A 24,023-nucleotide genomic window follows, 5' to 3' on the forward strand; every position below is an offset into this window, starting at 1 on the left:
TGTAGGAACTGTGAAGAAAAGAGGGGTAAATTCAGTGTGTGAAGGACATGAGCAGAAGTCAGAGTAGTCTGTGTGATGCCAAGCTGGTGCTGCTCCAGAGAGCCCTCCTACCAGAAGTAGGAGGGGTGAAACAATTACCAAGGAGTATTTGATTATTTGCAATGCATCTCCTCTTACTTGTTTGTGCACCTCCATTGTAAAAGAGGTAAAACTCGTGATAAATCTGTAATTTTAAAAAATTACATATATTCAGCTCATCTCAGCTGGGCTGAGCCTTGCCCAGTGCCACAGAACACTCCCTGCTCACACCAGAGCCTTCCAGCAAGAATCCCCAGAAAATCTTACAGCCCCAAAACAATGGCTTTGTAGGCATTCCTCAAGCAAAGAGCACTAATCCGAGGAAAGACCTCTTCTGTGTCAGCAGAGTTAAGCCACTCCCTTTCCATCACACACCATATTTTGTGTGGTTATTTAGCATTTTCATGGAGCATCTGCTGCATAATTTACAACATTGCCTGCACCTAAGCTCCACCCTGAACAAGATCACTGGCAGCACTCATTTTCAAGCCTGTGCTGTGAGAAAAAACCCACAGGATGGTCTGCTGCAAAGCTGCACAGAATTTACTGCACTTTATCTCTTCTGCTGGAGGAAATTGCACTACTTTAGGGAGAGCACTGCATCTTTTTTTAATCTTTTTTTTTTTTTTTAAGTCAACTCAGTGCATTCCACTGAAGGGAAAACTCACTTTCTGTGCTTTCAACAATGCAGCCTGCTTTCCTCTTTCAGTGTGATGTAAACACACAGATAATGGATTCCTGAAGCGGTGACCCTGAAAATGATAAAATCTGCCTTCTTTAGACTGCTAACTAAATCAGCAAAGAAAGAGGCATGAGCCAGGTTTTTCTTCATGCCACAAACTTAGTTCTTTCCAACATGAGTACCACAGCCTAAGATCTGACAGATGTCCAAGATAAAGCCTGTAATGTATTCCCTCGTGTGCAAGTTTGGAGCCTGGATTTTCCATGCCTTGTCCCAGGAATTTCCATGTTCCCAGTGTTTAGGATGCTGTCATTTTGCCTCATTACATGCAGTGTGCAGCCATCGCTGTGAGCCAGTTCACAAGATAAACCAAGTGCTATGAATGAAATCATTTTTTTCCCTCCCTCCTTAAGCCAACATTCTTTGCACTAACCAAGCTCTTGCCCCCTCTCTGACAGGAACCACAGACCACACTCGCAGCACAGATCAGAGTAAATTAAGAAACATGCACAGAAGGGCAGCACGTTGCTGCACTCAGGCTGCTCTGGGACTATTTCCCGAGTCACATGGATCTAGAGGAGGAGGAGGTTTGGTCTCAGTGAAGAATTCTTCTTTATTTTGCAACTGCAATGCTGGAGTTCATTCATTGTTGGGACGTGTCTTCCACAGAGAAACAGCAGAGCTTGTTTTACCCTGCCTGGGGCTCAGAGCTGCTGGGCACCCTCCTCCCTCCTGCACTGGTGTTTTGCAGCCCGGGCCGAGGCCTGCCCTCCCTGCAGAGAGCACACGGCACCCCGAAAGAAACCTCTGGTCCTCACACAGGCAGGGAATTCAATGGGAAAATACTAAAGGGCATTCCCCCTGTCTAAAAGCAAAGAAAACTGGGAATGTTAAAGCACACCAGTGCTTTCTCAGATATCTGTGGCGTGAGCAAACTAATTCGTTAGGGAATTATGCAACTGTTCTTCATTTGAAGAAGTGAAGCCACCCGCCTTTGCAGGGGCTGGAAAGGGCCCTTGCACTGCAAACTGCTCCCAAACACAGCCAGGGTTTATGGCTGATGGCCAGTTTTAACTACATTTTATTTAAGGACAAAATAACAACAAGACTGCTTCCTCACTCTCCCCCTTATTGTTCTAAGAGACTGGCTTAGTCCTCCTTGCAAGGCTGAGTGGTTCAGAGGCTGAACACACACCTTAACCCTGTGTAAGGCTCAGGACACCTTCGGAGTGAGAAAAGCCACACGGTATCCCTTAAAAGAACTCAGAGCTTTTTCCCACAGCTCCACTTTTGTCCTCTCTCACTAACACCTTGGTGCAATAAGGCCAGACTAAGGTGTTTACAAGGATCACAGCATGGCAGCACCTCCAAAGAACCCGCACAGGCTTACCTTGTAACTGCTTGAATCGTCCTTCTAACTGGTTATAGTTATACGGCACCTGAGCTGCGTATCCTGGGGACAACGGCCCGGGCATACTGGTTGATTTTTGTAATTCCATTTACAGGTAGCGCAGGGATACGATGAACTGCAGCATAAAGGAACCACAAGTTTCTTTACCATACATCCAGGTAAATCCCAGCTTCCTCCAGTAGTTTGGCGTCAGTCCCTAGCGAAAACGCTCCCCCCTGAGCCCTAAGTAAATAACAGCTTCGGTTCAAAATCCAGCAGTGTGGCTTGGCGGTAAGCTCTCTGTAATGGATTCAAACTTAAAGCATCAGGAGGGCGGTTTTTTGGGTTGTTTCTTTTTTTTTTTTTTTTTTTTTTCCCAGTTCCACAACAGGTAGCTCTCAAGTGCTTGAATCTGATTCAAACGCTGGTCTGGCTCTGGCGAAACCAAGTGAAATAAAAGCAAGCGTGCGATTGAGGCCGAAGTAAAGGCAGCATGGAGCCACGCGCTGCCGCCCCGACCGGCGCTCCCAGGAGCCGCGCACACCTCAGACCTTTCTGCTGGTTTGTAATATAAACAGCAGGCGCCCGGGCGCGGGCTGATGTCACTCGATTACCATACGGCACGGTGGAGGAAAGGAAGGCTGTACCAAGGGCGAAGGGGCGGCGGAGCAGGGGAAGAGCGGCCCGGCTCATGCAACGCCCCAGCGAGTCCTTCCGCCGCGCCCCGGGAGCGGCTGCCCGCGGGTCCCGGCCCCGCGCTGCCCGCACCGCCGCCGCGCACGGTGGTACCTTCCCGAGCCAAGCTGCTGGAATTACAGCCTTTTGTTAGGAGCTTCATGTAACGGAAAAGTCTCAGATTACTATCACTTGAAAAGGAGGGCACTTTTCTTTATTTATCTGCGGGGCTGTCGGCTCGCAGGAGCACCGCACGCACACAGAAGCGCTCATTCAGTATTTAGCACCGGCCGAGGAGGGGACGCGGGGAGATGTACGCTCCAGCACACCGGGAACAAACGAAAGCTTTGTCGAAAGGTTCTTTAAACTGCCAATTCCTGTCACTTCGGTTTATGTTACTCGACGATATTGAGGATTTTGACATGCCCTGTGCATGTGGCTCCTTGCCCAGTTATCAGTGTGCTGGGTATTACTGCAAGATTAATGGGCTGTGCGCTCAGGGGGAGGGCTCTAACGTAAATAAGGATGCCGCGCCGAGCTCTGACTGGCACCTCAATACCCTGCCGAAATACAAACGTGCACTGCAGCAGCAGCAGCTGGGCTTGGCCCTGGAAGTCAGTTCCTGCAGATGGTATTAGATACAGGATGTCAGTTTTCCCTCAGGGACATGAGCTCCCAGCTCTCAGTTGTAAGTGAAATTATAAGGTCAATTCCACATTCATAATCTCGGTACATAACATTTCCCTGTTCATTTTTAAAACTGCTGATAATGTTGATAGAAATGTTCTCTCTTTTCTTCTTCTCTTGCATTTCCAAATTCCTTTCCACTGGAATCCATGTTCTCTCCTCCTCCCACTCCAGCCCTTCATTAAACATTTCAAAATGTTGCCTTTGTTTCGATACCATCATTTCACAAGGTTTAAGTCACATAGTAATTTTTGTGAGGAAAATTTCTGTGGGAGAAGCTCAGCCCACTGCCCTGACTCACTGCAGCCCAAGGTCCTACTTGGTGCAAGGTGGAAATTCAACCAGCCATTACCAGCACGCAGGGAACAAATGTGCACAAAGTCCAACCATGAACTCTGCCAATTTAGGGAGAATTGATGGAAGCTGACACTTCTCAGCTGAAGCTGGGGTTTCCAGAAACACATGGACTGCTGAAAATGTCTGGCACACTGCTCCTGAAGTCATAAATGCATTCAAAATATTTATGGCTCTTAACTATACTGTTTTACTTAAAGCACCACCATAGCTCTACTCCAGAGTCACTCATATTTGATACAGAAGGGCTTTTGCTGGGGTGTTTCAGTGCATCCCTTTATTTCAGTAGATCTGTATTTGCACAAGACTCCTGGAACTACAGCACACCTCAAGGAGAGCTGAAACATTTCTGAAAGCTGGCCTTCAATCCCTTCAGCACTACCCTCACTGGGTCACAAAAGACTCCTCAGCTGCCCCAGACAGGTTTGGCAGTATCAGGGAGGAAAGTGGCTGTGTAGGGGACCAGGCTCATGCCCTAAAAACGTGTCTGGAAGGCGTCAGGGGAAGCTGAGGAAGCACCTGCAGCTGCAACCCCAGCAGGCAGGATGCTGCTCTCCAGACAACAATGGGCTGGTGTGGCAGGCTCCTGCTAAAGCCTCCCCTGATAATCTTTGTGCAGCCAGCTGTCCCTCCAGCACACAGGCACCCACATGCCAGCCCTGGCCATGGGGCTTGCAGGGAACAAGGGCAGCACAGAACACCAAAGTATCTGAATTCCCAGCCGTTAGCATAGCAAGGTGAACTCTGCCAAGCTGGAGGAGCACGTTTTGCCCAGCACACAAGTACAGGCTTATTTCCATCACAGATATTCCTCCTGCAGCTTCCTACCAACAGCAGCTTTTGCCTGCCATGCCTGACCTACGTTATAATTAAATGCAAACCCTTCCCCTCAAGAGCAGGCAGGCAGCCAGGCCCTACCTGCAGGCATATCAGCTCATTCTGTCCCACCTTGAGCAAACAGGTGTTGCTATGTGAGCTCAGAAGGTAAAACTAAAGTCCAAGTGACTGACGGGAAAACTGGAGCATTTTTAACACCGTGAAGGCCACAAGGCAGGAACTTTTCCCCAGCTGAAAGCTTTCCCAAAACCTTTGGCAGGCAATGCACTAATGCACGTGGTCATTATTAAAAATATTAAAAAGTAAACTATTACAAAAAGAAAATATTCAAAACTAAAGATAATTATTTGGCTTAGGCCCATATAAAACAGACTGGCCTTACCCACCCCATCATGAAACATTAACATAACACACTCAGATTTACATTTCAGCTTGTTCCCTATGGGACAACTGAAGCTGGCAAGCTTCAGGAGAGACTGAACAAAATTTGAGATTTGACTTTTTTTTTGTCCCTGTCCCCTCTCTGTCCCTCCCAGTTCTGGCCTGCCCAGCAGCACTGAACACAACCTTAAAGGGAAGGAAGTGCAGCAGGTATGGAGCAATGCAGGCTGCACAACAGCAGGGGGGAAAGCTAAAGGGCTGTGCTTGAACTGAGGTGATTTTGTTCAAGGTTTGACAAACAGAGACACCAGACCCTGACGTGTTGTCAGCAGCACTTGCTGTGAATATCTGACCTCATCTGAGCTGCCATCCAGGTTGGCATTTGGGCTGACCAGCGTGTCTCCCAGCAGCAGATGTGACAGACTCTGCTGATGGTTCAGCTCCTGGGGCTGGTGCCAGGCTCAGCTGCCAGGCCCTTCCTGCTGCTTCACCAGCACTGCCATACATCTTGAAAGCTCTGGAACAGGTCGGTGGGAATCCAGTGGAAAGAGCAGAGCAAAATGGGGACATGTCTGTGTTTGTGAAATGCTACACCGTATGTAGCAAGGCAGCTTCCCCACGGGCACGCTGCCAGCTCCCGGTTTGAGTGAGTCACCGAGCCTAATCCATGGCTCTGCTGCTGACTGCAAATGAGTGAACCTGAGCCCGGCCCCGCTGCCGTGTGGCCGTGCACCGGATCCATCACAAGGCTCTGCGTGCACAAAGCCCTTTGTGACACCCAGTTCTACTCATTTTCCCTGTTTATCTTTAATTGACTAAGCCCTTGACAACACTAATTAGATAATATGTTATGGAGGGGATTGAATGCTTTAAAGCCATAGATAGCTTTGGAGCACTGCGCCAAGTGCAACTTATCACATCAACACAGCTGGAAATGGTCCGTGGTGTAATTCATCACTGATCACAGCACTGCAGGAAAAGAAGGGCCAGATCTTCATTTAACTTAGCATATTGAGGAGGGAGAGATGTGCTGGGGTTTGTTTTCACCCTCTAAATTTTATTCTTTTTTACCCATAACTGTGAAATGAGTTTGCTGGCATGGTTTGAATTGTCCCTGTCCCAGAGCACCTGCCAGGTGATGGTGTACTTGTTCAGAGTAAACAAAACACAAGTGATTATCCACTTAGCCATAATGCAGAGTGTCCTAGCTGACATGATCAGAGCTTTGCAAAGCCTCAAGGAGAATGAGAGGTTGATCACAGAAATATTATGAATGTACAAGTGACATTTAGAAACAGCTGTTTATCCAGAACACAAAAGGGTCTCTCCTGGGCTTTGTCTTTACATGGTTCTGAAAAATGCTGCTGAAGCAAACAGGTTCTGACACAAAGGAAAAAAATAAGGTTTCTAAGGAAGAAACAAATGTTAAGTCCAGCAAAATTCCCTTCCAAATTCCTAATTATCCATGTTTCTAAGCCAGAGCTTACAATAATTATGAGCCTGGTTAATCATCACCTTTGTCTTTTCTCTTTACTCTTGTAAATTCTCTAGTTGGTGGCTAACTAGAAAAAAAAAAAAAAGCAAGATAAAAAGGATGATTTATTAAACTAAAATGCCAGAGAGATCACGTAATATTTTGCTCCTCTCCTGAAGGTGGGTAAAGTTTCTACACATCCCCTAAGTGCTACAATTAGGAACTGAAAACTCATTACCACACCATCCTCACAGTAAAAACAAAACCTTTCCTTGCATATTGGACAAGGAGAGATAGGTTTTGCTGGGATTGTTCTAGAACATAATAGGAAATAGTTATTTTTACCCTAATTGCCAATTTGCATAACATGAATCCTGAAGAGTTAGCTGGTTTCCCTCCAGTTTTTTATCTAAGATGCTGGAAGCAGGGAGCAGCAGCCCACACACCAAGCAGAAATGAGCTGCCAAGCTCATTATCTCTACTGCAGGTATTGGAGGGAACAGAACCCTCCAGTTCATAACCTGCCACGTCCTGCAACACTTGGTAACAAGGAGCTGAAATGAATACAAGCAAACCAAGAGATCTCCTCATCAGCAACATTTCCATGCAGAAAGGATCTCAATGTTTCTGTTCAAAGGGGATTTTAGGTCAGGGGCAACTACCCTGTCATGGGGTCCTCCCAGTCCCTTCCAGATACCTTCTCTGGGACTGACGTGGTCTTTGGAGAGCCAGTGCAATCCAAAGGCAAGGAAAAGGCCCATTAAAAAGCAGGAGACAAGGATTTTTATTACAGAAGGGTCTGTTTACATGTTTTCCTTCTGCCATGTCCAGGCTGGCCTGACAGCAGCTCTGCTCTGAGTCCCAGGTACAAACCAGCTTTGGGCTCCAGGTGAATCTCTAGGTTGTGACATCTGAGACCAAAACCTTTTGGGAATTTTCTCACAAACCAGGCCAGAATATCAATTTATTACTGAAACTGGGTCAGTTCCACCTGGTTTTGGGTTTCAGTTTACACAAGTCCCAGATTAACAGGAAAGTTGATGTGACTTTTGTAACAGTATGTCCTTGCTAACTGCAGGAGTCAATACCTGCCAGGAAGGCCAGCAGGGAAGAGCTACAGGAGGCACTTGTGGAACATTTCAGAAGAAATGATGGTTTCTGTTGCATTCCAACCTGTACTGCTTGCCATACTCCATGAACTCACCAACACAGGGAAGTCAGCCCTAAAAAGCTGTAACTACATTCCCAGGTTTTATTTGTTGACCATGAAATGCACTTAGCTTGCTCTCTGACATGGAGGGACAGTCCTTGCAAATCAAGCACACTGCACAGGTACACACTTAACACACTCACTGGCTGGAAATGTTGTCATGGAAACACTTCTTCATTTTCTATGGGTTTTGCTTTGCTTTTTCAGAAGCCAGGATTATTGTCATTGCCTCTTCCTCCTGTCTCTTCCCCCTGAATTGCACCTGTGTTTATATGCATGGGAGCAAGACAGAAATACCCAGTCTCCTTTTTCTCCCTTTTGCACCATTTTATTTTTCTTTCCAGTCTCAGCAGGAACAGAAAAGATGCACTGTTGCTACACCATAATCACTCAGGCATGACAATTCAATGTCCTGCTACTCCTGAGCAAAATGGAAATGGATGAAAACAAGCAGTGGAATACACTGATCTTCACAAATCTCCACAAGCCACAGTATGTACCCATGTGGAAACTGCCCCTCTCCACAAAAAAACCTTTGTGATCAATTGACAAATATTAACTGTGTCCAACTCATGAAGTTATTGTTGCAGAGCAACCGACTTCATTTTTCTATGATGTATTGAAAAAACAAAACATTATACAAATGGATGTACAAACACTGTCACTCGACACCTCTCTGCCCTCAAGGCTTAATAAAGGAAGAAAAACTTGAAAAAATCCTGATACAACATACAAAGTGGTTGGCAAAAAGAACAGTAGTGAGTGCCTTGCTCACTAAGAGAGCTCAAAACTGTTAGGGAGAATGCTGGAAACCTAAGAAGTGGAACTGAGAAGTGGATTTTCATCACCCTCTCTTTGTGGCTGGTTCTCATCCCTATTCCTGTTCTTTTTGCCTCTTCTCCATCAAGGAAATTTGTCTCCAGGCAATCTGGGTTTATATCTCTCCAGGATATTACCTCAAGATAAGAATCAAAGCTCTGATCCGAGGGAATGATTTCATCCCTAATCTTTCCTCATCAGAAGAGCTCCAAGGTTAACAGAAATTAGTAAACATGTTTGAATCCTGCACTGAATTTCACTTTGCAGTGTGCTCTGTTAGGCATTATTTATACTTCAGGGAGTGCTTTCAGGCAGTATCCCAGCAACAAATAGAAGGAAAAAATGCAAGGCACATTGCAGATTTGGCTGAATAAATAACATAAATACAGAAACATTGCTAGTTAGATGCTAAAGACGTGAGATGAGAACATTCTCTTCTGCATACGCATTTTTTGTGGAAAGACTTCTTTTGAAATACAGACTCATGACTAGGTTTTGAAATTCATCCACAGCTAAGCTCACCCCCGAGAGAAGTCATAATTTTAAAAAATACATATATTGCCAATATTGGCATGTAGTTTCTATAAAGAAGAAATCCATTCCATTAAGATTATTCAGTAAATTATCTAAAAAACAATCTCATTATCTCAGTGAAGGGTCTCATGGTTTCTCTGTACTAAATATCCCTAAAACATTTGACTTCAACAGCAAACAACTGCAGTCTTTTCAGTCTCCAGGTTTCCCATGAAGGGCCACCTCTGGTCAGGCTCCCAGCTGGTGTAACACAGCTTGGCCTCAGAGAAGCCAGGGGAGAATCCAGTTTATACCAGGTAACAATCTGGCTGGGAGGTCTCCTTTAAATTGTCAACTTCAGCATATTATGCCAAGCTTAAGACAGTGCCTGGCTCAGCCCTCACTGACTCCATGAGGGTGTCTCCCAGGGGGCATTTTTCCTTTCCCAGAGCAGCTGCTGCAGCCAGAGCTCTTTACCCTCCCTTCACAACTCCTGCCCTGCTGATGCAGAATGCTGCCTCCCACTCAGCTCAGTGTTTTGGGGCAGCCAAAAGTGTGTCCCCTGGTGCTCTTACTCTTCACTGATGCCATGGGGATGAAAGGATGAGGAAAACTGGAGTAGGCTGGAGGAGAGCAGTGTGCTGTGCTGCTCTGGGAATGAAGGCACAGCTTCCACCTTAGGAAGTTCACTCTGGAAATCAGTGCAGTGCCCAGGTATGCCTATGCAGATTGACCTGCTGCAGGATTATCCCTGTGCACATTTCACTGGTGATAGCCCAAAGGCAAATACACCTAGGCACACAGAGTCAGCACACATACATCAGTTTTCCATTGGCTTCCCCTGGGTACAGATGGCTTGTTATAGTTAATCTTAACTAGAGCACAGAACTCTATTATCTTGTTAAATTACTGCATTGCTGTCCAAGCACAGAGTCCTCTGTGCATGAGGACTGGTGTATGCCTACAGCTCTCCTCAAGGAACAGCAAGAAGCAGATATGGACCTGTATTCCAGCCCAGGTGCTGAATGCACAGGAATTCCAGGATCCAGGGTTCAATCAGCACAGGCTCATGCTGGCAAGATGCTGAGCTGTCCTGTATACGTGTCCAACTCGACAGTGCTGAGTCCTGAAAGGATTTCAGGGGAGGTGCAAACTGACGGCAGCGCTCAGACTTTCCAGAGCAGGGCTGCCAGAACTGCTCCTATCCTGCTCTGTCCCAAAGAAACAAAAAGCCTATTTTCCCAGCCCCAGCTCATCCTGCCTGAACAAAGCGTGCCAGATTACAGTCATTCACCAGGATGCAACCACTGTCCTGCACCACTTGGTTGCTAAGTACTCATAAATCCTGTTCATGGAGCAGACAAGCACGCACAGTTCCAGACAATTCTGAAGGTGCATTCAGCAGGACATCTTTTCAGCAGCTTGGCTCTCTACTCAAGAGCCTACACGGAACCAGGGATTAACCAGATTACCAAGAACCTGATTTACTCCTCCAGGTACTTTGCAACAGGACCTCTCTGATTCTGAAGAGAGAGAGGACAAACCCCAAACCATGCCAAATGAAACTAAAAAACACATTGTTACAGCAGCAAGATACAAACGAGCTGTACACCAAGCTACATTTTTGATCATTGAATACATTGTTTCTATTTGCAAATTATTTTTTGTTTCACAGTCATACTGGCTCTTCTTTTTGGGTCAGTCTACTGATAATCTTTAAGAATAAACCCACTAAGAACAAAGTCTTATTTATTGTCTGGTTTTTGCTGTCTGCTTTACAAACAGTTCTCAATGCAACTTTAAAAGCCAAGGCATTAATGCACAGTGACAGATGGGCTGAGCTTTCCCTTGCTCTCTGATAAGAGCCCAGTGTGCATTGGGAGTCCCAGCCAGCACCACAGGTGACATGTGGCAGTACAGCAGCCTCTCTGCTGCCCTGCTCCTTCCCTTCACGCCTGCATGACACACAACACACCAAACGACACTGCCGCTCCTGACACCCGCCCCTGCTGATCCTGGGAAGCTTAGAAACAACAGAAGAAACTGTTCCAGAAGTAAAATCCAGCAGGAAAGCATAGGGTGAGGTCAACATTTGGAAAAGCTCTTGTGGAAATAATTCCATCAACTTTTATCTGAGCAAAACAAGACTTTTCAAAATATGCCCTTTCATGCTCATCTGGGTATGCCTGCATTAGGCCTGTAGCTCTAAACAAACCCAGGGGTTGATAACCAGCTCTGCCACACCAGTGCAGAGCAGATTTCACTGCTCTGAGGCTGTTCTTTCTCTTTAGTCTCAAGTGAATCCTTCACATGCCCTTTCAAGTTGATTTATGAGCATCACTGTAATGCTGAGCTCTCCTTCCTTACCACTTGCTGCTATTCAAATTAGTGACTGATTTTTAAGCCCCAAATAGCTCAGGTGCAGGATACTCAGGAAACACCCTGCAAGAGCTTATTCTAAGTGTGCCCTTTCAAAGCCAAGAACAAATCCAAGGTTTATTCTCTTAAGCTCTACATCATTGTACATTGCTCTTTTTTATTGGTTTGAGACCTGAAACTTCATTCTGTATGCTCGGAGTGAAACAGAAATTTTGCTGTGAGAGAGATGCTCGACAGCAGGGCCAGGCAGGTGTGACACCTGGGGAGTACTAGAGGCAGAATCTTCCTTTGCACTTCTCTGTGGGGTTGTTCTGCTGACTTTTTGCACTGGAGCTGTGGGGGAAATGCCTCAAATATCAGGGCCACAAGGGGCTATTAACCCCACATAAGGTACCCAGAACTTTCCCTCCAGAAGTTTTGTCTAATTTTTTTAACCGTATGAAATGGCTATTCCACTATATTAAGAAGAAAAAAAATTCAATAGTGTAACTTCAGTAACAATTTCAGTGCTTTTCCCCATCTTGCTGCCAGTGAGTGCCCCGACTTATGCACAGCCACTTGGGTGAAGCTGGAAAAGAAATGCACTCCTGCCCACACCAGGAAACTCCTCTCATTTCATAAACCTTGAAACTGCTTTTAATTCATGGGCCAGAAAACTGAGTCACAGACCTTCTGGTCACTTGGATGAACCCAGAGGATAAAAGGGCAAAATACAAATGAGCAGAAAAGCAAGTAACTGTAGCCAAGTTTAATATTGAATTAGCCAACTGAAGAAATGGAAAGTTTTGGAGGTGACAACTCTCACGCTACCTGAAAACAGCATCTGGCTCACCTGAACCTCACAGCCCAAAGGCTTAGTGTGAAAAATTCTGCTGAACAACTGAACTGTTTCCCTAAGGTTTAGCAAGAGTTTTGTGCACCAAGGAGCTGCACAACAAATCCTGTTAGCTAATGGTCCTAGACAGACGAAATCCAACCCTTGAGGATTTGTGAATGAAGAATCTTGCACAAACACGATATCTTTTTGGCTCCTATGGAGCAGGTAGAATTACCTGGTCTTCCAGCAAGACCTTCCAAAGAACCAGGGAGAACAAGGACAGGTGAAAGATGATTTCCTACAGTGGGATACCTTACTTGGGGAAGAAAGGATCAGTTACCTTCTTCTCATATCAGTTGCAGAGTGAGTTAGCTCAACATGAACAGCACCAATCTGGTTGCATATCCCTCCAAATCTGGATTCTGATTGAAAGGCGAGTTCCCAGATGATGTCTTGGTTTTAAACCAAAATGACCCTTTGCATTCTGGTTTTCATGGTGCATAGACCACTCTAATAACATTGATTATCAGCTGGTGTACTAACAACACTGCTTTTATACTCTTATTGTATCATACCTGCTTTACCTGAGCTTTCCTTCAGGACTGTTTGATCACCAATTATTCTGACCACCACCTCCTGCCTTTGCTGTTTAAATATTTCAACATCCTGATGGAATGTGGGGCCATCGCACTCTTCCTACAGCAGAGTATCAAACTCTGGCTACAAACCTCACTTCTTATTTCCTCACTCTTTACCTTACTTTACCTTAAAGGAAGTAAGTTTCATTTCAATTACAGTGAAGTAGAATGAACATGAGATGGAAGCTCCGCCAAGGAGGCACTTCACAGCTTGTGGAAGAGTATGGAAAGAAGATTCCTACCCACAGAGAGTACAGAGCCATTAGTCAGGCAGTGTAACATGCCCACGGCTCTTCTAGGTTGGAATACAGCTGCTTGCATCTTGGTGATGGAATTTAAGCAACCAGTGCCTGGTGTGTTTATTTGAAACCTTTCACATTAGGACAAGGGGATAATGAGGCAGGAGCATTTCACAGACTGCAAGTCATGGATAGTCTTTTGTTTTATCTTGTCACTGACATATTGCAAGGGGACAGCTGCAGGCAGTCTTGAGATGCAATCCATGACCTCTGGAGAGAGAACTGTCACTGTCAGAGGATGCCCAGCCTTGGAGATGTGGGAAGGTGCTCGTGCCCAGCGCTCACCAAGTCAAGCTGGAGTGTTGTTCAGTAAATCCAGACACCAAAAGTGACACAAAACTACTTCTGCTTCAGAGAGCAGTGAAGTCCACCCAGAGGAAAGTGATGGTGCAACAGCCAGCCAAAGGCAGAGCTGCAGAGCCCTCCTGCCATCCCCCAGCTGACTGTGTGTGCACTAGGCTTTCACCCAGTGCTCATTGTGCCCAGACCTGTGACATGCAGCTGAATCAGAAAACACCTTTCCAGAAAGGGCTGTCCCCACTGAAACAGGACAATGACAGAGATCATTGCCAGCCCAGCTCCAGGCTGCAGCTGTTAAAAACCTGCCAGTGCCTTTCTGGGGAGATGCAAGGGAAGGTTACCCACCAGACAGCATATCTATAAACCTATGTTGAACAGTGCCAGGCGTCCCACAGCTCAGCCTTTAACCATAACCTTGGATTTGAAATACAAACCTCTCCTCACTCCTCTCTCCCTGCACCATGATTAAGCTTTCAGGCAGTGCTGCAGCAATGCAGGATGCTAAGCCAAATTTTGGCAGCACACAGCATTCTCAGCACCAACCATAGAGAATTATAGGTATGGAAATGTATCAAATTAAAATAACTACGAGTAATGCTTATTCAGAAGAAAAATACATACACCATACTGTGGGAAAATGTTTAAATATCTGAATTGAATCTTCAGCAAAATTATTTGCTTTGACATTGGTATGTGTTTTAGGCTAGCTAAATAATTCAAGTACTTCCTTACATTACTTCTCCTTGAAATAAGAGTTTCATGTTTATTATTCATTACTCAGGTGGGGAGCTCTGCTTGCTATAAAAGTAAGTGGAACAAGCAGCTGCAGTAAGGTGAGATCTGGGACCCAAACACGGCTCATGAGCTTTGTACTAAAAGCATTTCCCACCCAAGGAACAGGATAAAACCTACAACCACTAAAGTGGCAGGAGTAAAACACAGTTTCTTTCTCAAACAAGAGTAAATAAAATAAAGCAACCCAAGCTGAGATTCATTTTGCCTATCACCACAGGTACATCAAGCTGTTTCTGACCCCACTCAGCACAGCCCTGCCCAGGTAAGGCATTTTCCCTGTCCCTCCAAATGCACACTGATGGGAACTGCTGGAATGAAAGGCAGCACATGGAATTAAAGGACCCCTCTTTGTGAGCAGTCCCATTAAGGCAGTGGCATTACTATCCCCAGGAAGAGTTATGTGATCTGCTCTCTGCCCACCTGCATGAACTACTTCATTTCCCTGTTGCTGAGCTCCACACCTGATCCTGGCCTGTGCCTGACACGTAAAGGTGTTTGGCATCCAATGCACCCCCAAGGCCGGAGTGCAGAGCAGAAAGGGCACCCTGCACTCCATTGGAATCACAAATGGAACAGGTGATACCTTTGTCTCAGTGCAGCTGATTTAATAAACCTGTCTCAACACCTTATGGAAGTGTCAGGTTTAAAACCATCCCTGGAGCTCAGATTTCACCAGCAGAATGCTCAGCATAGTTTTGAGCTATTTGCTGTGCCTGTCCCACAATGTCAAGGCATTTTGTTCAGAGGTCAAAAATGTGGGCATGCTACCATAAAAGTCAGGAAATCATTTACAGAATGCATAAAAATTGCTTTGCAGGGCAGTGACTCAGAGCTGAGAGGACATGACATAATCTCTTTGCTCTATAAACAAGTATGGCAAATGCACAGCCTTTAATATGCAAGGATCAAAATCAATATCAAATGAGAAAAGACCCAACTCAGTTTCATTTCTCTGCTGATGACAGTGGAATTCAGCAGCAGACAGCAAGCATTTCAGTAAGAATGTATAGTCCCATCACTCACTAGCACATGACAACGACCTCCACCTACCACATTCCAGGACGTTTTGCACACAGATGGAGGCATTTTGAAGGAAAGCTTTATTACCCACGTTTCATTTTCCCCAGCTCTGAGGTCAGTGCTCACCTGCCAGGGCCTTGATGCGGGAGCGCTCGAAGAGCCGAGCAGAGCTGTTCTCGTTGTCCCAGTCGTCGACATCCCAGCGGTTGTTGACGTCGCTGTACTGCTGTTGGATCTCAATGTTGTCGTAATCTGTCGCTACCGTGGTCGTCATCCTGAGCCTTCTCCTTAGCCTCTCCTCACCATCAGATTCTTCCTAAAACCCTCTGTCAAAGTAAAACACAGGAAAATAAGCGTTTGGATGGTACACGTGTGTTGGAGGAAAGCGTTAAAGGTCAAGTTTGGGAGTTTTGGTTTTTTACTTTTACATTAACCACTCCTTCAGAGAACAAATATTCTCAAAAAATTAAGTGCTTTGCCAAAGCCAGAAGCTTTACTGCATACACACATCCAGAAATGTCACGTTCAGCTCCACAAAGTAGAACATGGATGGAATAGTGCAGCAAAACCCTTCCACAATTGTCATTTTCAAAAGCATTGGCTTTAGAGATCTGAGAGCGTTGGGTGAAGCATATGGAGCTGTGGATATCTTGGCTAAAAGAAACCTCAAGCACAAAGATAACCTCAATACCTTTACAAAATAGTGCAAATACTGACAGGGAAAAAAAATAGAGATTCTCAAAATTCTCAAAGTCACATAAGCATTTTAACATGTATCTGAATAAATATTTCTGTCTCCACATGCAAATACTGACTTTGTGACTGGTCCTGGCAATTTATTTATGAACTAATCCAGATAAAACCAACTAAATGATGCATTACTTTGAACTCTCCACAGGAACAACATGGCACCCACCAACACGACCCTTGGGGTGAGGTTCTCCTCTTTCAGGAGAACCTTTGCATATTCATCCTGTTTTCTGATTAGGATTTCCATGTATTTACCAGTACTAGGCATAAGAGAGGCAGACACCTCAGGAGGAGGAGGAGGTTGTACACAGCTATGAGTGCATTGGGAACAACGCTGAGCATGCCCTTCACCAGCCAGTGCTCAGAGAGACCCTGAGGAACACAGGGCGCTCCTCAGAAGCACAGAAACACACACTCCATCTATTGCAAAACGCAATAATTGCCAGAAACGCAATTAAATACATGGGCAAGGGGGAGCCAGCGGGCCTCCCTTTCACCTGGGCGGGGCGCGCGCTCCCTCACGGAGCCCCCCGCCCGCGGCCTCTCTCGTTTTTTCTCTCCTTTATCTCACTTTCTTATTTTAAAATAAAATTAAAATTAAAAAAATAGTAACCAAACAGCCACCCGGAGCGCAAGGCGTGGCCTGGGCCGAGACCGCCCCTCACGGCGGGGCCGCCCTGCCCATGGAGCCGAGCCCGCCCCTCATGGCGGGGCCGCCCCTCAGGACCCTCCCGGGGCCGCCCCTCACGGCGGGGCCGCCCCTCACGACCCTCTCGGGTCGCCCTGCCCACGGAGCCGAGCCCTCCCCTCACGGCAGGGCCGCCCCTCACGGCAGGGCCGCCCCTCACGGCAGGGCCGCCCCTCACGGCCCTCCCCGCCCGCCGCGATGGCGCCACCTGGCGGCCCGGCCCCTCTCGCCACCCGCATGTCGCGACATAAACCCGCCTCGCCCGCGACAGGCTGCCGTGGCTCACCAGCGGCCTCAGCTCCCCGTTCCGGGCTATGGGAGCCGGCTGGTTGTCCCCGGTCCGCACCGCAGGGCGGTTTCCCCCGGACAAGCGCCGCTGTCTGGCGCAGGAACGGGAGCGGAGCCGCGCCGGGGCGGCTGTTACATAAGGAGCTGTTAGCGAGCGCTGAGCGCGAGGGTTCAACCCTCACAAAAAGTGGGAAGGAATCGTTTCGGCGAGGAGAGCTGGCTCTGGGAAGGTCGGGGGGACCCGCAGGAGCCGGGCATGGATCAGGATCCTGCCGCTAGCAACAAACAAAAGCGCGGAGCAAGGATGGGGCAGGGATTAAACCCCGCTCGCCGCGTTCCTGCACAGCACACACCGGCTGATCCTCACGGAGCATCGCGCCTAGACAAAAACCTCCCTTTGATCCCTGCACGCAGGCTGAGATCGGGGTTAATTCCAATTAAATCCACGGAGCAGCCGGCGTATAAACAACGAGTGGGAACAGCAGCGTCATTTTCCATCTTTTCTATGTTCACCAGTGCTCAAGGAGGAGAAGATGTGCCACTGGAAAAGCTGCAGCTCCAACCGTAAAAACCAGTGACCCCGAAATCGGGATGCAGTGACATGTAATTTAATATAGATGGAACGAGCCATGGGATTTAATTTATTTCTGTGTCACTGCTGTTTAGAAACACACACAACTCGATCCTGAGGAAATTCAACTCTAACTCGTGCTTTATCACTTCTCCCACCCTGAGCACTGCACCAGCAAAATCTATCCCAGATAAAGCCAAATTGAGCATGAAATGGCCTGTTATCCCACACCTATAGGGCTGGAAAACCTGCCTCCTTGTTCTGAGTCTAACAAAAGCAGAGTCTTGACACCTGGCTCCCTTTTCTGGGATGCAGCTCTCCACCACAGGGACAGCCGAGCAGGGAAACGCTGCAGGGATAAAAATAAGCACCTTGCAGCAAAGAGAGGTGAGGGCAACACAAGGGAATCCTGATTCCAGAGGCAGACCCAGCTACAGAGAGTGCAGAAAAGCTGGAAAAGAGATTTTCTGGAGTCCTGCTGCAGCTGTGATCCAGCACAAATCCACTGGTGCCTCTGGGAACAGGGAGGGAAGATAAACACGAGCCCTGGCAGAACCTGCAGGGATGGAGGTTCTGCAGCACAACTGTGTCCACATTAAGGGTGTCCCAGTCTGACAGGAACAACACCAGCAACTACCCAGGGAGTGACAGGGGGAAATGGTTTGGAGTTTTTCCTGGAGCCCTTGATGTAGCCAAGTTCACTGTTAATGACCCTGAGGGAAAGCAGCCCTGCACTTGAAGGAGCATGCTGAAAACACTCTGTGTGTGTGTGTAGCACACACAGACATCTAACACACACATATTTACAGATCTAGTTTAAGCCCCTGCATGAAGCACCCACCAACATCCAGAGAGATCACCACGGAGCACAGAGACAGAGGGAAGCCCATTTTCCAGCAGGAACCACCTTTGCCACTCAAACATCCTGGCCTGGCTTTAAGCTGAGATACCCCTCCAATAAAGGAATGATGTTTTCTGCAGAGAGCCAGAGGTGACAGGAATTTCAGCTGCCAACATCCCAAGCAGCATTCTGCAAGCCTGGATAGACAGACTGGGAAGAAGGCATTTCAGAAGTGGCAGGTCACCTTTACTGTTCACAATTCAGACCTGCTCTAGGATGTCACAGCACATAAAACCAGAGAAATCAAGCACTGGGGTTGCTCAGTTAATCCACATCCTCTTAAACTTATCTGCCAGTGCTGCATGCACCTGGCTTGGAGATGTCAGCAGAATTCCAGGGATAAGCAGGCACAGGGGTGAACTAATTAATAGCATGGAACTGCTCCAGGCCCTGAATCCACAGACCCACTGCAATGGGTTGAGAAAAATCTGTAAATTCCTGAACTATTTCCTCATTGATAAACTATAACTCTGTTGCCTTCTGCCATGGGTACCATGCTAGACACCCTCATGAGACAAAAGAGATCAAACCATTTCATTTCAAAGCATTCCTTCAAACCTATTGCATAATCTGAGGGCGGGAGGTTGGCATTATCTTCAAAAAGAAGGAATGGCTTGAAGAAAAAAATCAACTACCAGGAAAAGCATTTTCTCAGACAGTTTTCAAAGGCCACGTCCAGGGGTCAGACCTTTTGTATTTACTTTCATAAATAGACCAGATTCTGCTGTGTTTGTTTCTCAGATAATAGAAAACAAACAGTTTTATTCAGACCATCTGAAGAATGAATTAATTTTAAAAAAATTCATTGGCTACTCTTAAATGCAATCATGTAATTCACTAAACAGGCTATGACTATTATCCCTGAAATTCTGCCATAACCACACATCTGGAATTACTTCCTAATAGTTACATTTATCTTTAAAGTAAACATTGTTTTTTCAAGAGTTACTATTCTTCCAGGAAACATACTAAGCTGTAGTTAGATTCATGTTACTCTAACTAAGGATAGTCAAGAGGTTTTATGGTGTCGTGATTGAAAAAAATACAGTTTGAACAGCAATCCCCAAATTCATGGTTTATGTAAATAGACTGTTCCCTGGCTAACACACAGCCCAACCTACTGCAGCTTTCCTGGCATTAAAGATAAATTGTAAATTCACCTCTGACTCCCACTGATTGTATGACAGGACTGAAAAGGGGACACAGACACTTCCATCTCCAGGTCACCACAGCACATGGGTCTGGTGACAAGCAGGGACACAACCACTGTGACAAAGAGAATGCTGTCCTGATCCCACAGATCAGATATGTACCTCCAAGAAACCAAAATTACACCCTGCCTCCCTTCTGGTAGCCCTCTGAAACCAAGGCTGGATGAGCACAGAAAGCAATTCCATTACCCTCTCTGCAGGATACTTTCCCCCCCAGTCAGTCCTTCTCCCCTACTGATGCCTCACACCATCTCACCAGCCCAGCTATGCACTTTAGAGCAATGATTATTACTAAAAAGAGGGAAATGTAGATAAAATGTAAGCAAACTTTTCATTTATTCTGCTCCCTCCTAACAGCAGCTCAATAGACATTCAATGATTTTTAAAATGTCATTTTAAGCCAGTTTTTGACAGGGAGAATGGAAGCTCCTCTGAACTCTCAGGGTCCACCCACATCTTGCCACCCCAACAGGTGAGATTCTCACCCTAAAAAAGAGCAGAGCAAAGTGGCCTGGTCAGGATCAATAGGGGCACCCTGGGAGAGGCTCAGGGCTGGATGCCAAATGAACATACACATCAAAACTCTGCAAGTATTTACCAAGCTCAGGGGTTGTACAGAAGTTTTGGGTTGAGAAACCCAAGTCCAGAGCACAGAAAGGCTGGAAATGCATGTCCCAATCCCAGCCATTTCTCAGCCTGAAGCCCAAGGAGGTGTTTCCAGGCTCCCTCCCTGCCCAGCATCTGAACTGCAGCACATTTCCAGGGACAGGAGTTCCCCTGTCCCAACAGGGCAGAGAGGGCAGCACACTCACTTATGTTCTGACTTGTTGTTTCAGCTGCTGAGCCAATCCCAAAATAATAAAGGCACTAACTCAGCAAGGCTGCGACTCCCTTGACCTCTAATATCCCCTCTCCCAATCCCATCTTTCCTTCCACAAACAGAGCCATACTGTTTCTGCATTCTCCAGCCCCAGAGTGCTCCATGTCTTTGCCTTTGCTTCCCAAGCCAACCCACTTTGAGGGGCTGACTCCTCTGGCTGTCCATGCTCCAGGACGTGGAGCCCAAAGCACCCTGAAAGGTCACAGCAAAGGGGGGACAGGCTGTGCTCCCAAATGCCACAATCAGCGTGTGGGGCACTCCAGGAATGCACAAACAAGGCAAGACTGAAGCCTTTTTATTCCCCATACAGGCTGGAAAAGCCTGCAAAGGTCACTAAAATCAGGCAGCCTGTCCTTCATGAGGGAGGTCTGCTTCCCACACCTCAGATAACCCAGCACTCCAAAGACCAGGCAGTTCAGAGTGAATTCCAGGCTCTTGTTTTCCTTCTGAGGTCCCCAGGATATCACACTCTAGCTGGGAGATGGGAACATAATTAAATAAGCACTGAAACAACTTCAGAAAGTGTTTGTGCTGCTCCCTGAGAACAGACACAGACTCACTGTACTGAGCCCCAGTGCTGTCAGCAGGGGTGACCAGGATTCCAACAACCAAGCACAGCCAAGGGCACAGAGAAACTCAAAATGACTGAAAATAGCTTATTTAAAAACACAAGTCTCTATTTCAAACCATTCAGCTCCAGCACAGAGTATTGAAACCTCCTGGTCTGCTTCTCTCTACACTTGGAGCAATGAAGTTTCACCCAGTTTTTCATACACCTTAATTGATATATGTGGCTCAAATCTGCCCTCTGTAATCTGAGGCAGCTCCATCCAGCTGAGGATACAACCCAAGATGTGTCAAGGTTATTTGAAGAGCCTCCTTAAAACACCAAGAGGGTAGAAGGAGGCTTCATAAGGGTTTCATCCAAGGTCAGACACATAACAGGAGTTGTGGGGTGAGATCCTCTAGGCCTCTGTATTTCCCTGTGGAACATCCTAGAATAGATCTCCAACCATATACAAACCATGAACAGACTAAACCAGAAAAAATCTGGACATTTTAGGTAGAAAGTGGCTGGTTTTGGAAATAAGATAATGAAGTAGAACTGAACTTACCACACACTACACTTCAGGGTGGAGCAAGCACCGATTCCTCCTGGGACTGCCCTTCCTTTTCCCCCCATCACTTGAAGAATGTAAAACACATTTTGCCCAGCTGCTGAGGGGAGGGCTCTGTCTCAGCCATCAGCAGCTCCTAGGGAGCAGCATTCCTGCATCCCTTCAGAAAGGGAAAGTCTGCAGGGATCCAGCAGGGCCTGGAGTTACACACAGAGCATGAACACCCACGAGGGCTGTGAGAATGAAACTCCACATACTGGGCCCAGCTCAAAGAATGCTCAAAGATCTAAACTCCTCATTTAGTTTTTAAGCAAAACACAGAGTACTCGACCTCTTTAGTCATGTGTTTGTGGTTTTCACTAAACAAGCACTGCTGGGCAAGGTTAGTATTTAAGCAGTAAGAGCTTGGTTCAACTCCAAAAAGTACATCATGAAATAGTCCATGGCTGCTGCAGTGAGATCCATGAATTAAATGCAGCTTCACTCCAACTCACAAACCACCTCTGTATCCCACAGAGCCAAAGGAGATGCAACTCAGGACCCAAAAAATCTCATGAACCATCAGCTGGGCATTTTCTAAACCCTCCATCCTGTTGTCTGCTTCTAAGTCAGTAAAGAAAATCCCACAGATTTAAACTCATGCAGCTCTTGGTCATTCACTTTTAAAGAACACTTTCATCATCCTCTTAGTCTTTCCTGTGTCAGTGAAAGACAGACCCTGAAATTATTAGGTTATCTGGGAATATCCTGTCATGCACATGGCTTAGCTGGAAAAAACCTGGGGGACCAATAACCCATCCAGAAGGTGCTTTTTCCAAAGCCTAGGCCAAAGGAGGATGTTCCCATGGAGGAAAATTCAAGTGCCAGCTCATGAGCTTTAATTGAATCTGCTCCTCAGACTCTGCATGCTTGTTCTGGTGCAAGTGCAGCTGGTGGCTTTGAAAAGGAAGGAATGAGCAGCAAACCAGGGATTATGTTCTGCTGGGGACTGGAATAGCATCCTGAATGTTGTGAGGGCTTTACAAGACAGCCAGTATGTGCTGGTGCACCTGTGTGCTCTGAGCTCTGGGGTCAGCAGCTGGCATGCCACTCCTTTTTTTGGGGAATAGGAGCCCTTCTGCTCTTACAGCCCATGCACTTATCTCACTACGAATTCCTAGGAAATTTTGACCATAGAATTGCCTAGACTTTTTGATAAATGAAGTAATAGCAGAGTAATAATCTGAGTAGGATTAGCAATATGTTGTCTGTGTACACCACAAAGGGTGCTCTGGGTGGAACCCCAAATGAAACCCACTGGAGGAAATGAACAGGAGCTGGAATCAAAAAGGCTCCAGGTCAGCTCAGTCCCTTCTGGAACTGCAGGAAGGACTTTCTGATGTAGTTTGTCACTCAAGATAACCTTTAGTCTGATTGACCCTCAGCTTTAGCACAACCCAGCCATTTCACAGGTACCAGGGAGGGGACCAGGACCTTGTTTCATCAAACCACCCTGTAAAGGTGTGAGAAGCTCTGCATTTCACCCATCCTGATCAGGGAGCAACAGATCCATTTTCCAAACTCCTCTAAGAAGTACCTGGAGGAGTACCTGTCCCTGGTGGAGGACACCAGGGACAACTTGTCTGGCAGGAAGGAAAGCTGATGTATTTCAGAATTTATCAACACATTTGCAATGACACTATCAAAAAAATCCCTTCCACAGTCACTGAGCATTTAAAGGACAATATTTATATTTATGTTCTAGAAGCAATTTGTGGGCTGACCTTCACCAAAAGAATATGAAAATAGAGGACAATTGTCTACAGTGGTATTTACCTTTTTTCTTCAGCAGAACAAAACAAAAAAAGTCCTTTTTAGTATTTTTCAAGTGCTCACAGAGAGCAGAGTTCCAATACAAATGCCAGGTGCCCTTGGAAAGGAGTTTTCCATTTCTGGTCTCCACCCTCTCATGACCCAGCTCAGCAGAAACAGCTCTGAGCTTTGGGAACCTGCTGTGTGTCAGGGAAGGAGTGAGAGCAGAGACACTCCTGAGCTGGCTCTCCTTTGGCTGAGGCACTGCTGTCAGTGCAGGAAAAGCTTCACATCTCCACCCTGGCTATGACTCCCACTTGGCAGGAAGTCCCAGGCAACCTGAATGTCCCTGGTGACATCACTGTTTACTTGGGTAGCAAACTGGCAGTGCCAGGTGGCACTGGCTGAGGGGCATCAGAGACAGCGACCTACAGGGAAACTTCCCTCCGGGAAAAAAAGACAACTTGGACATTGCTG

The 24,023-nt window shown here is 46.6% G+C and overlaps 1 protein-coding gene across 1 annotated transcript in view; it reads right to left on the reverse strand.

Moving 5' to 3' along the window:
- The window catches only part of SPTBN1 (spectrin beta, non-erythrocytic 1), a 110,742-nt gene that overhangs the window by 63,467 nt on the left and 23,252 nt on the right, over positions 1–24,023 (reverse strand). Inside the window, 1 exon segment of the mRNA XM_079298526.1 lies at positions 15,475–15,674. Within this exon segment, the coding sequence (XP_079154652.1) occupies positions 15,475–15,622 (148 nt within the window). The 5' untranslated portion in view covers positions 15,623–15,674.

Source organism: Erithacus rubecula (genome assembly GCF_903797595.1).
Source record: "Erithacus rubecula genome assembly, chromosome: 2".
Classification (NCBI taxonomy): domain Eukaryota; kingdom Metazoa; phylum Chordata; class Aves; order Passeriformes; family Muscicapidae; genus Erithacus; species Erithacus rubecula.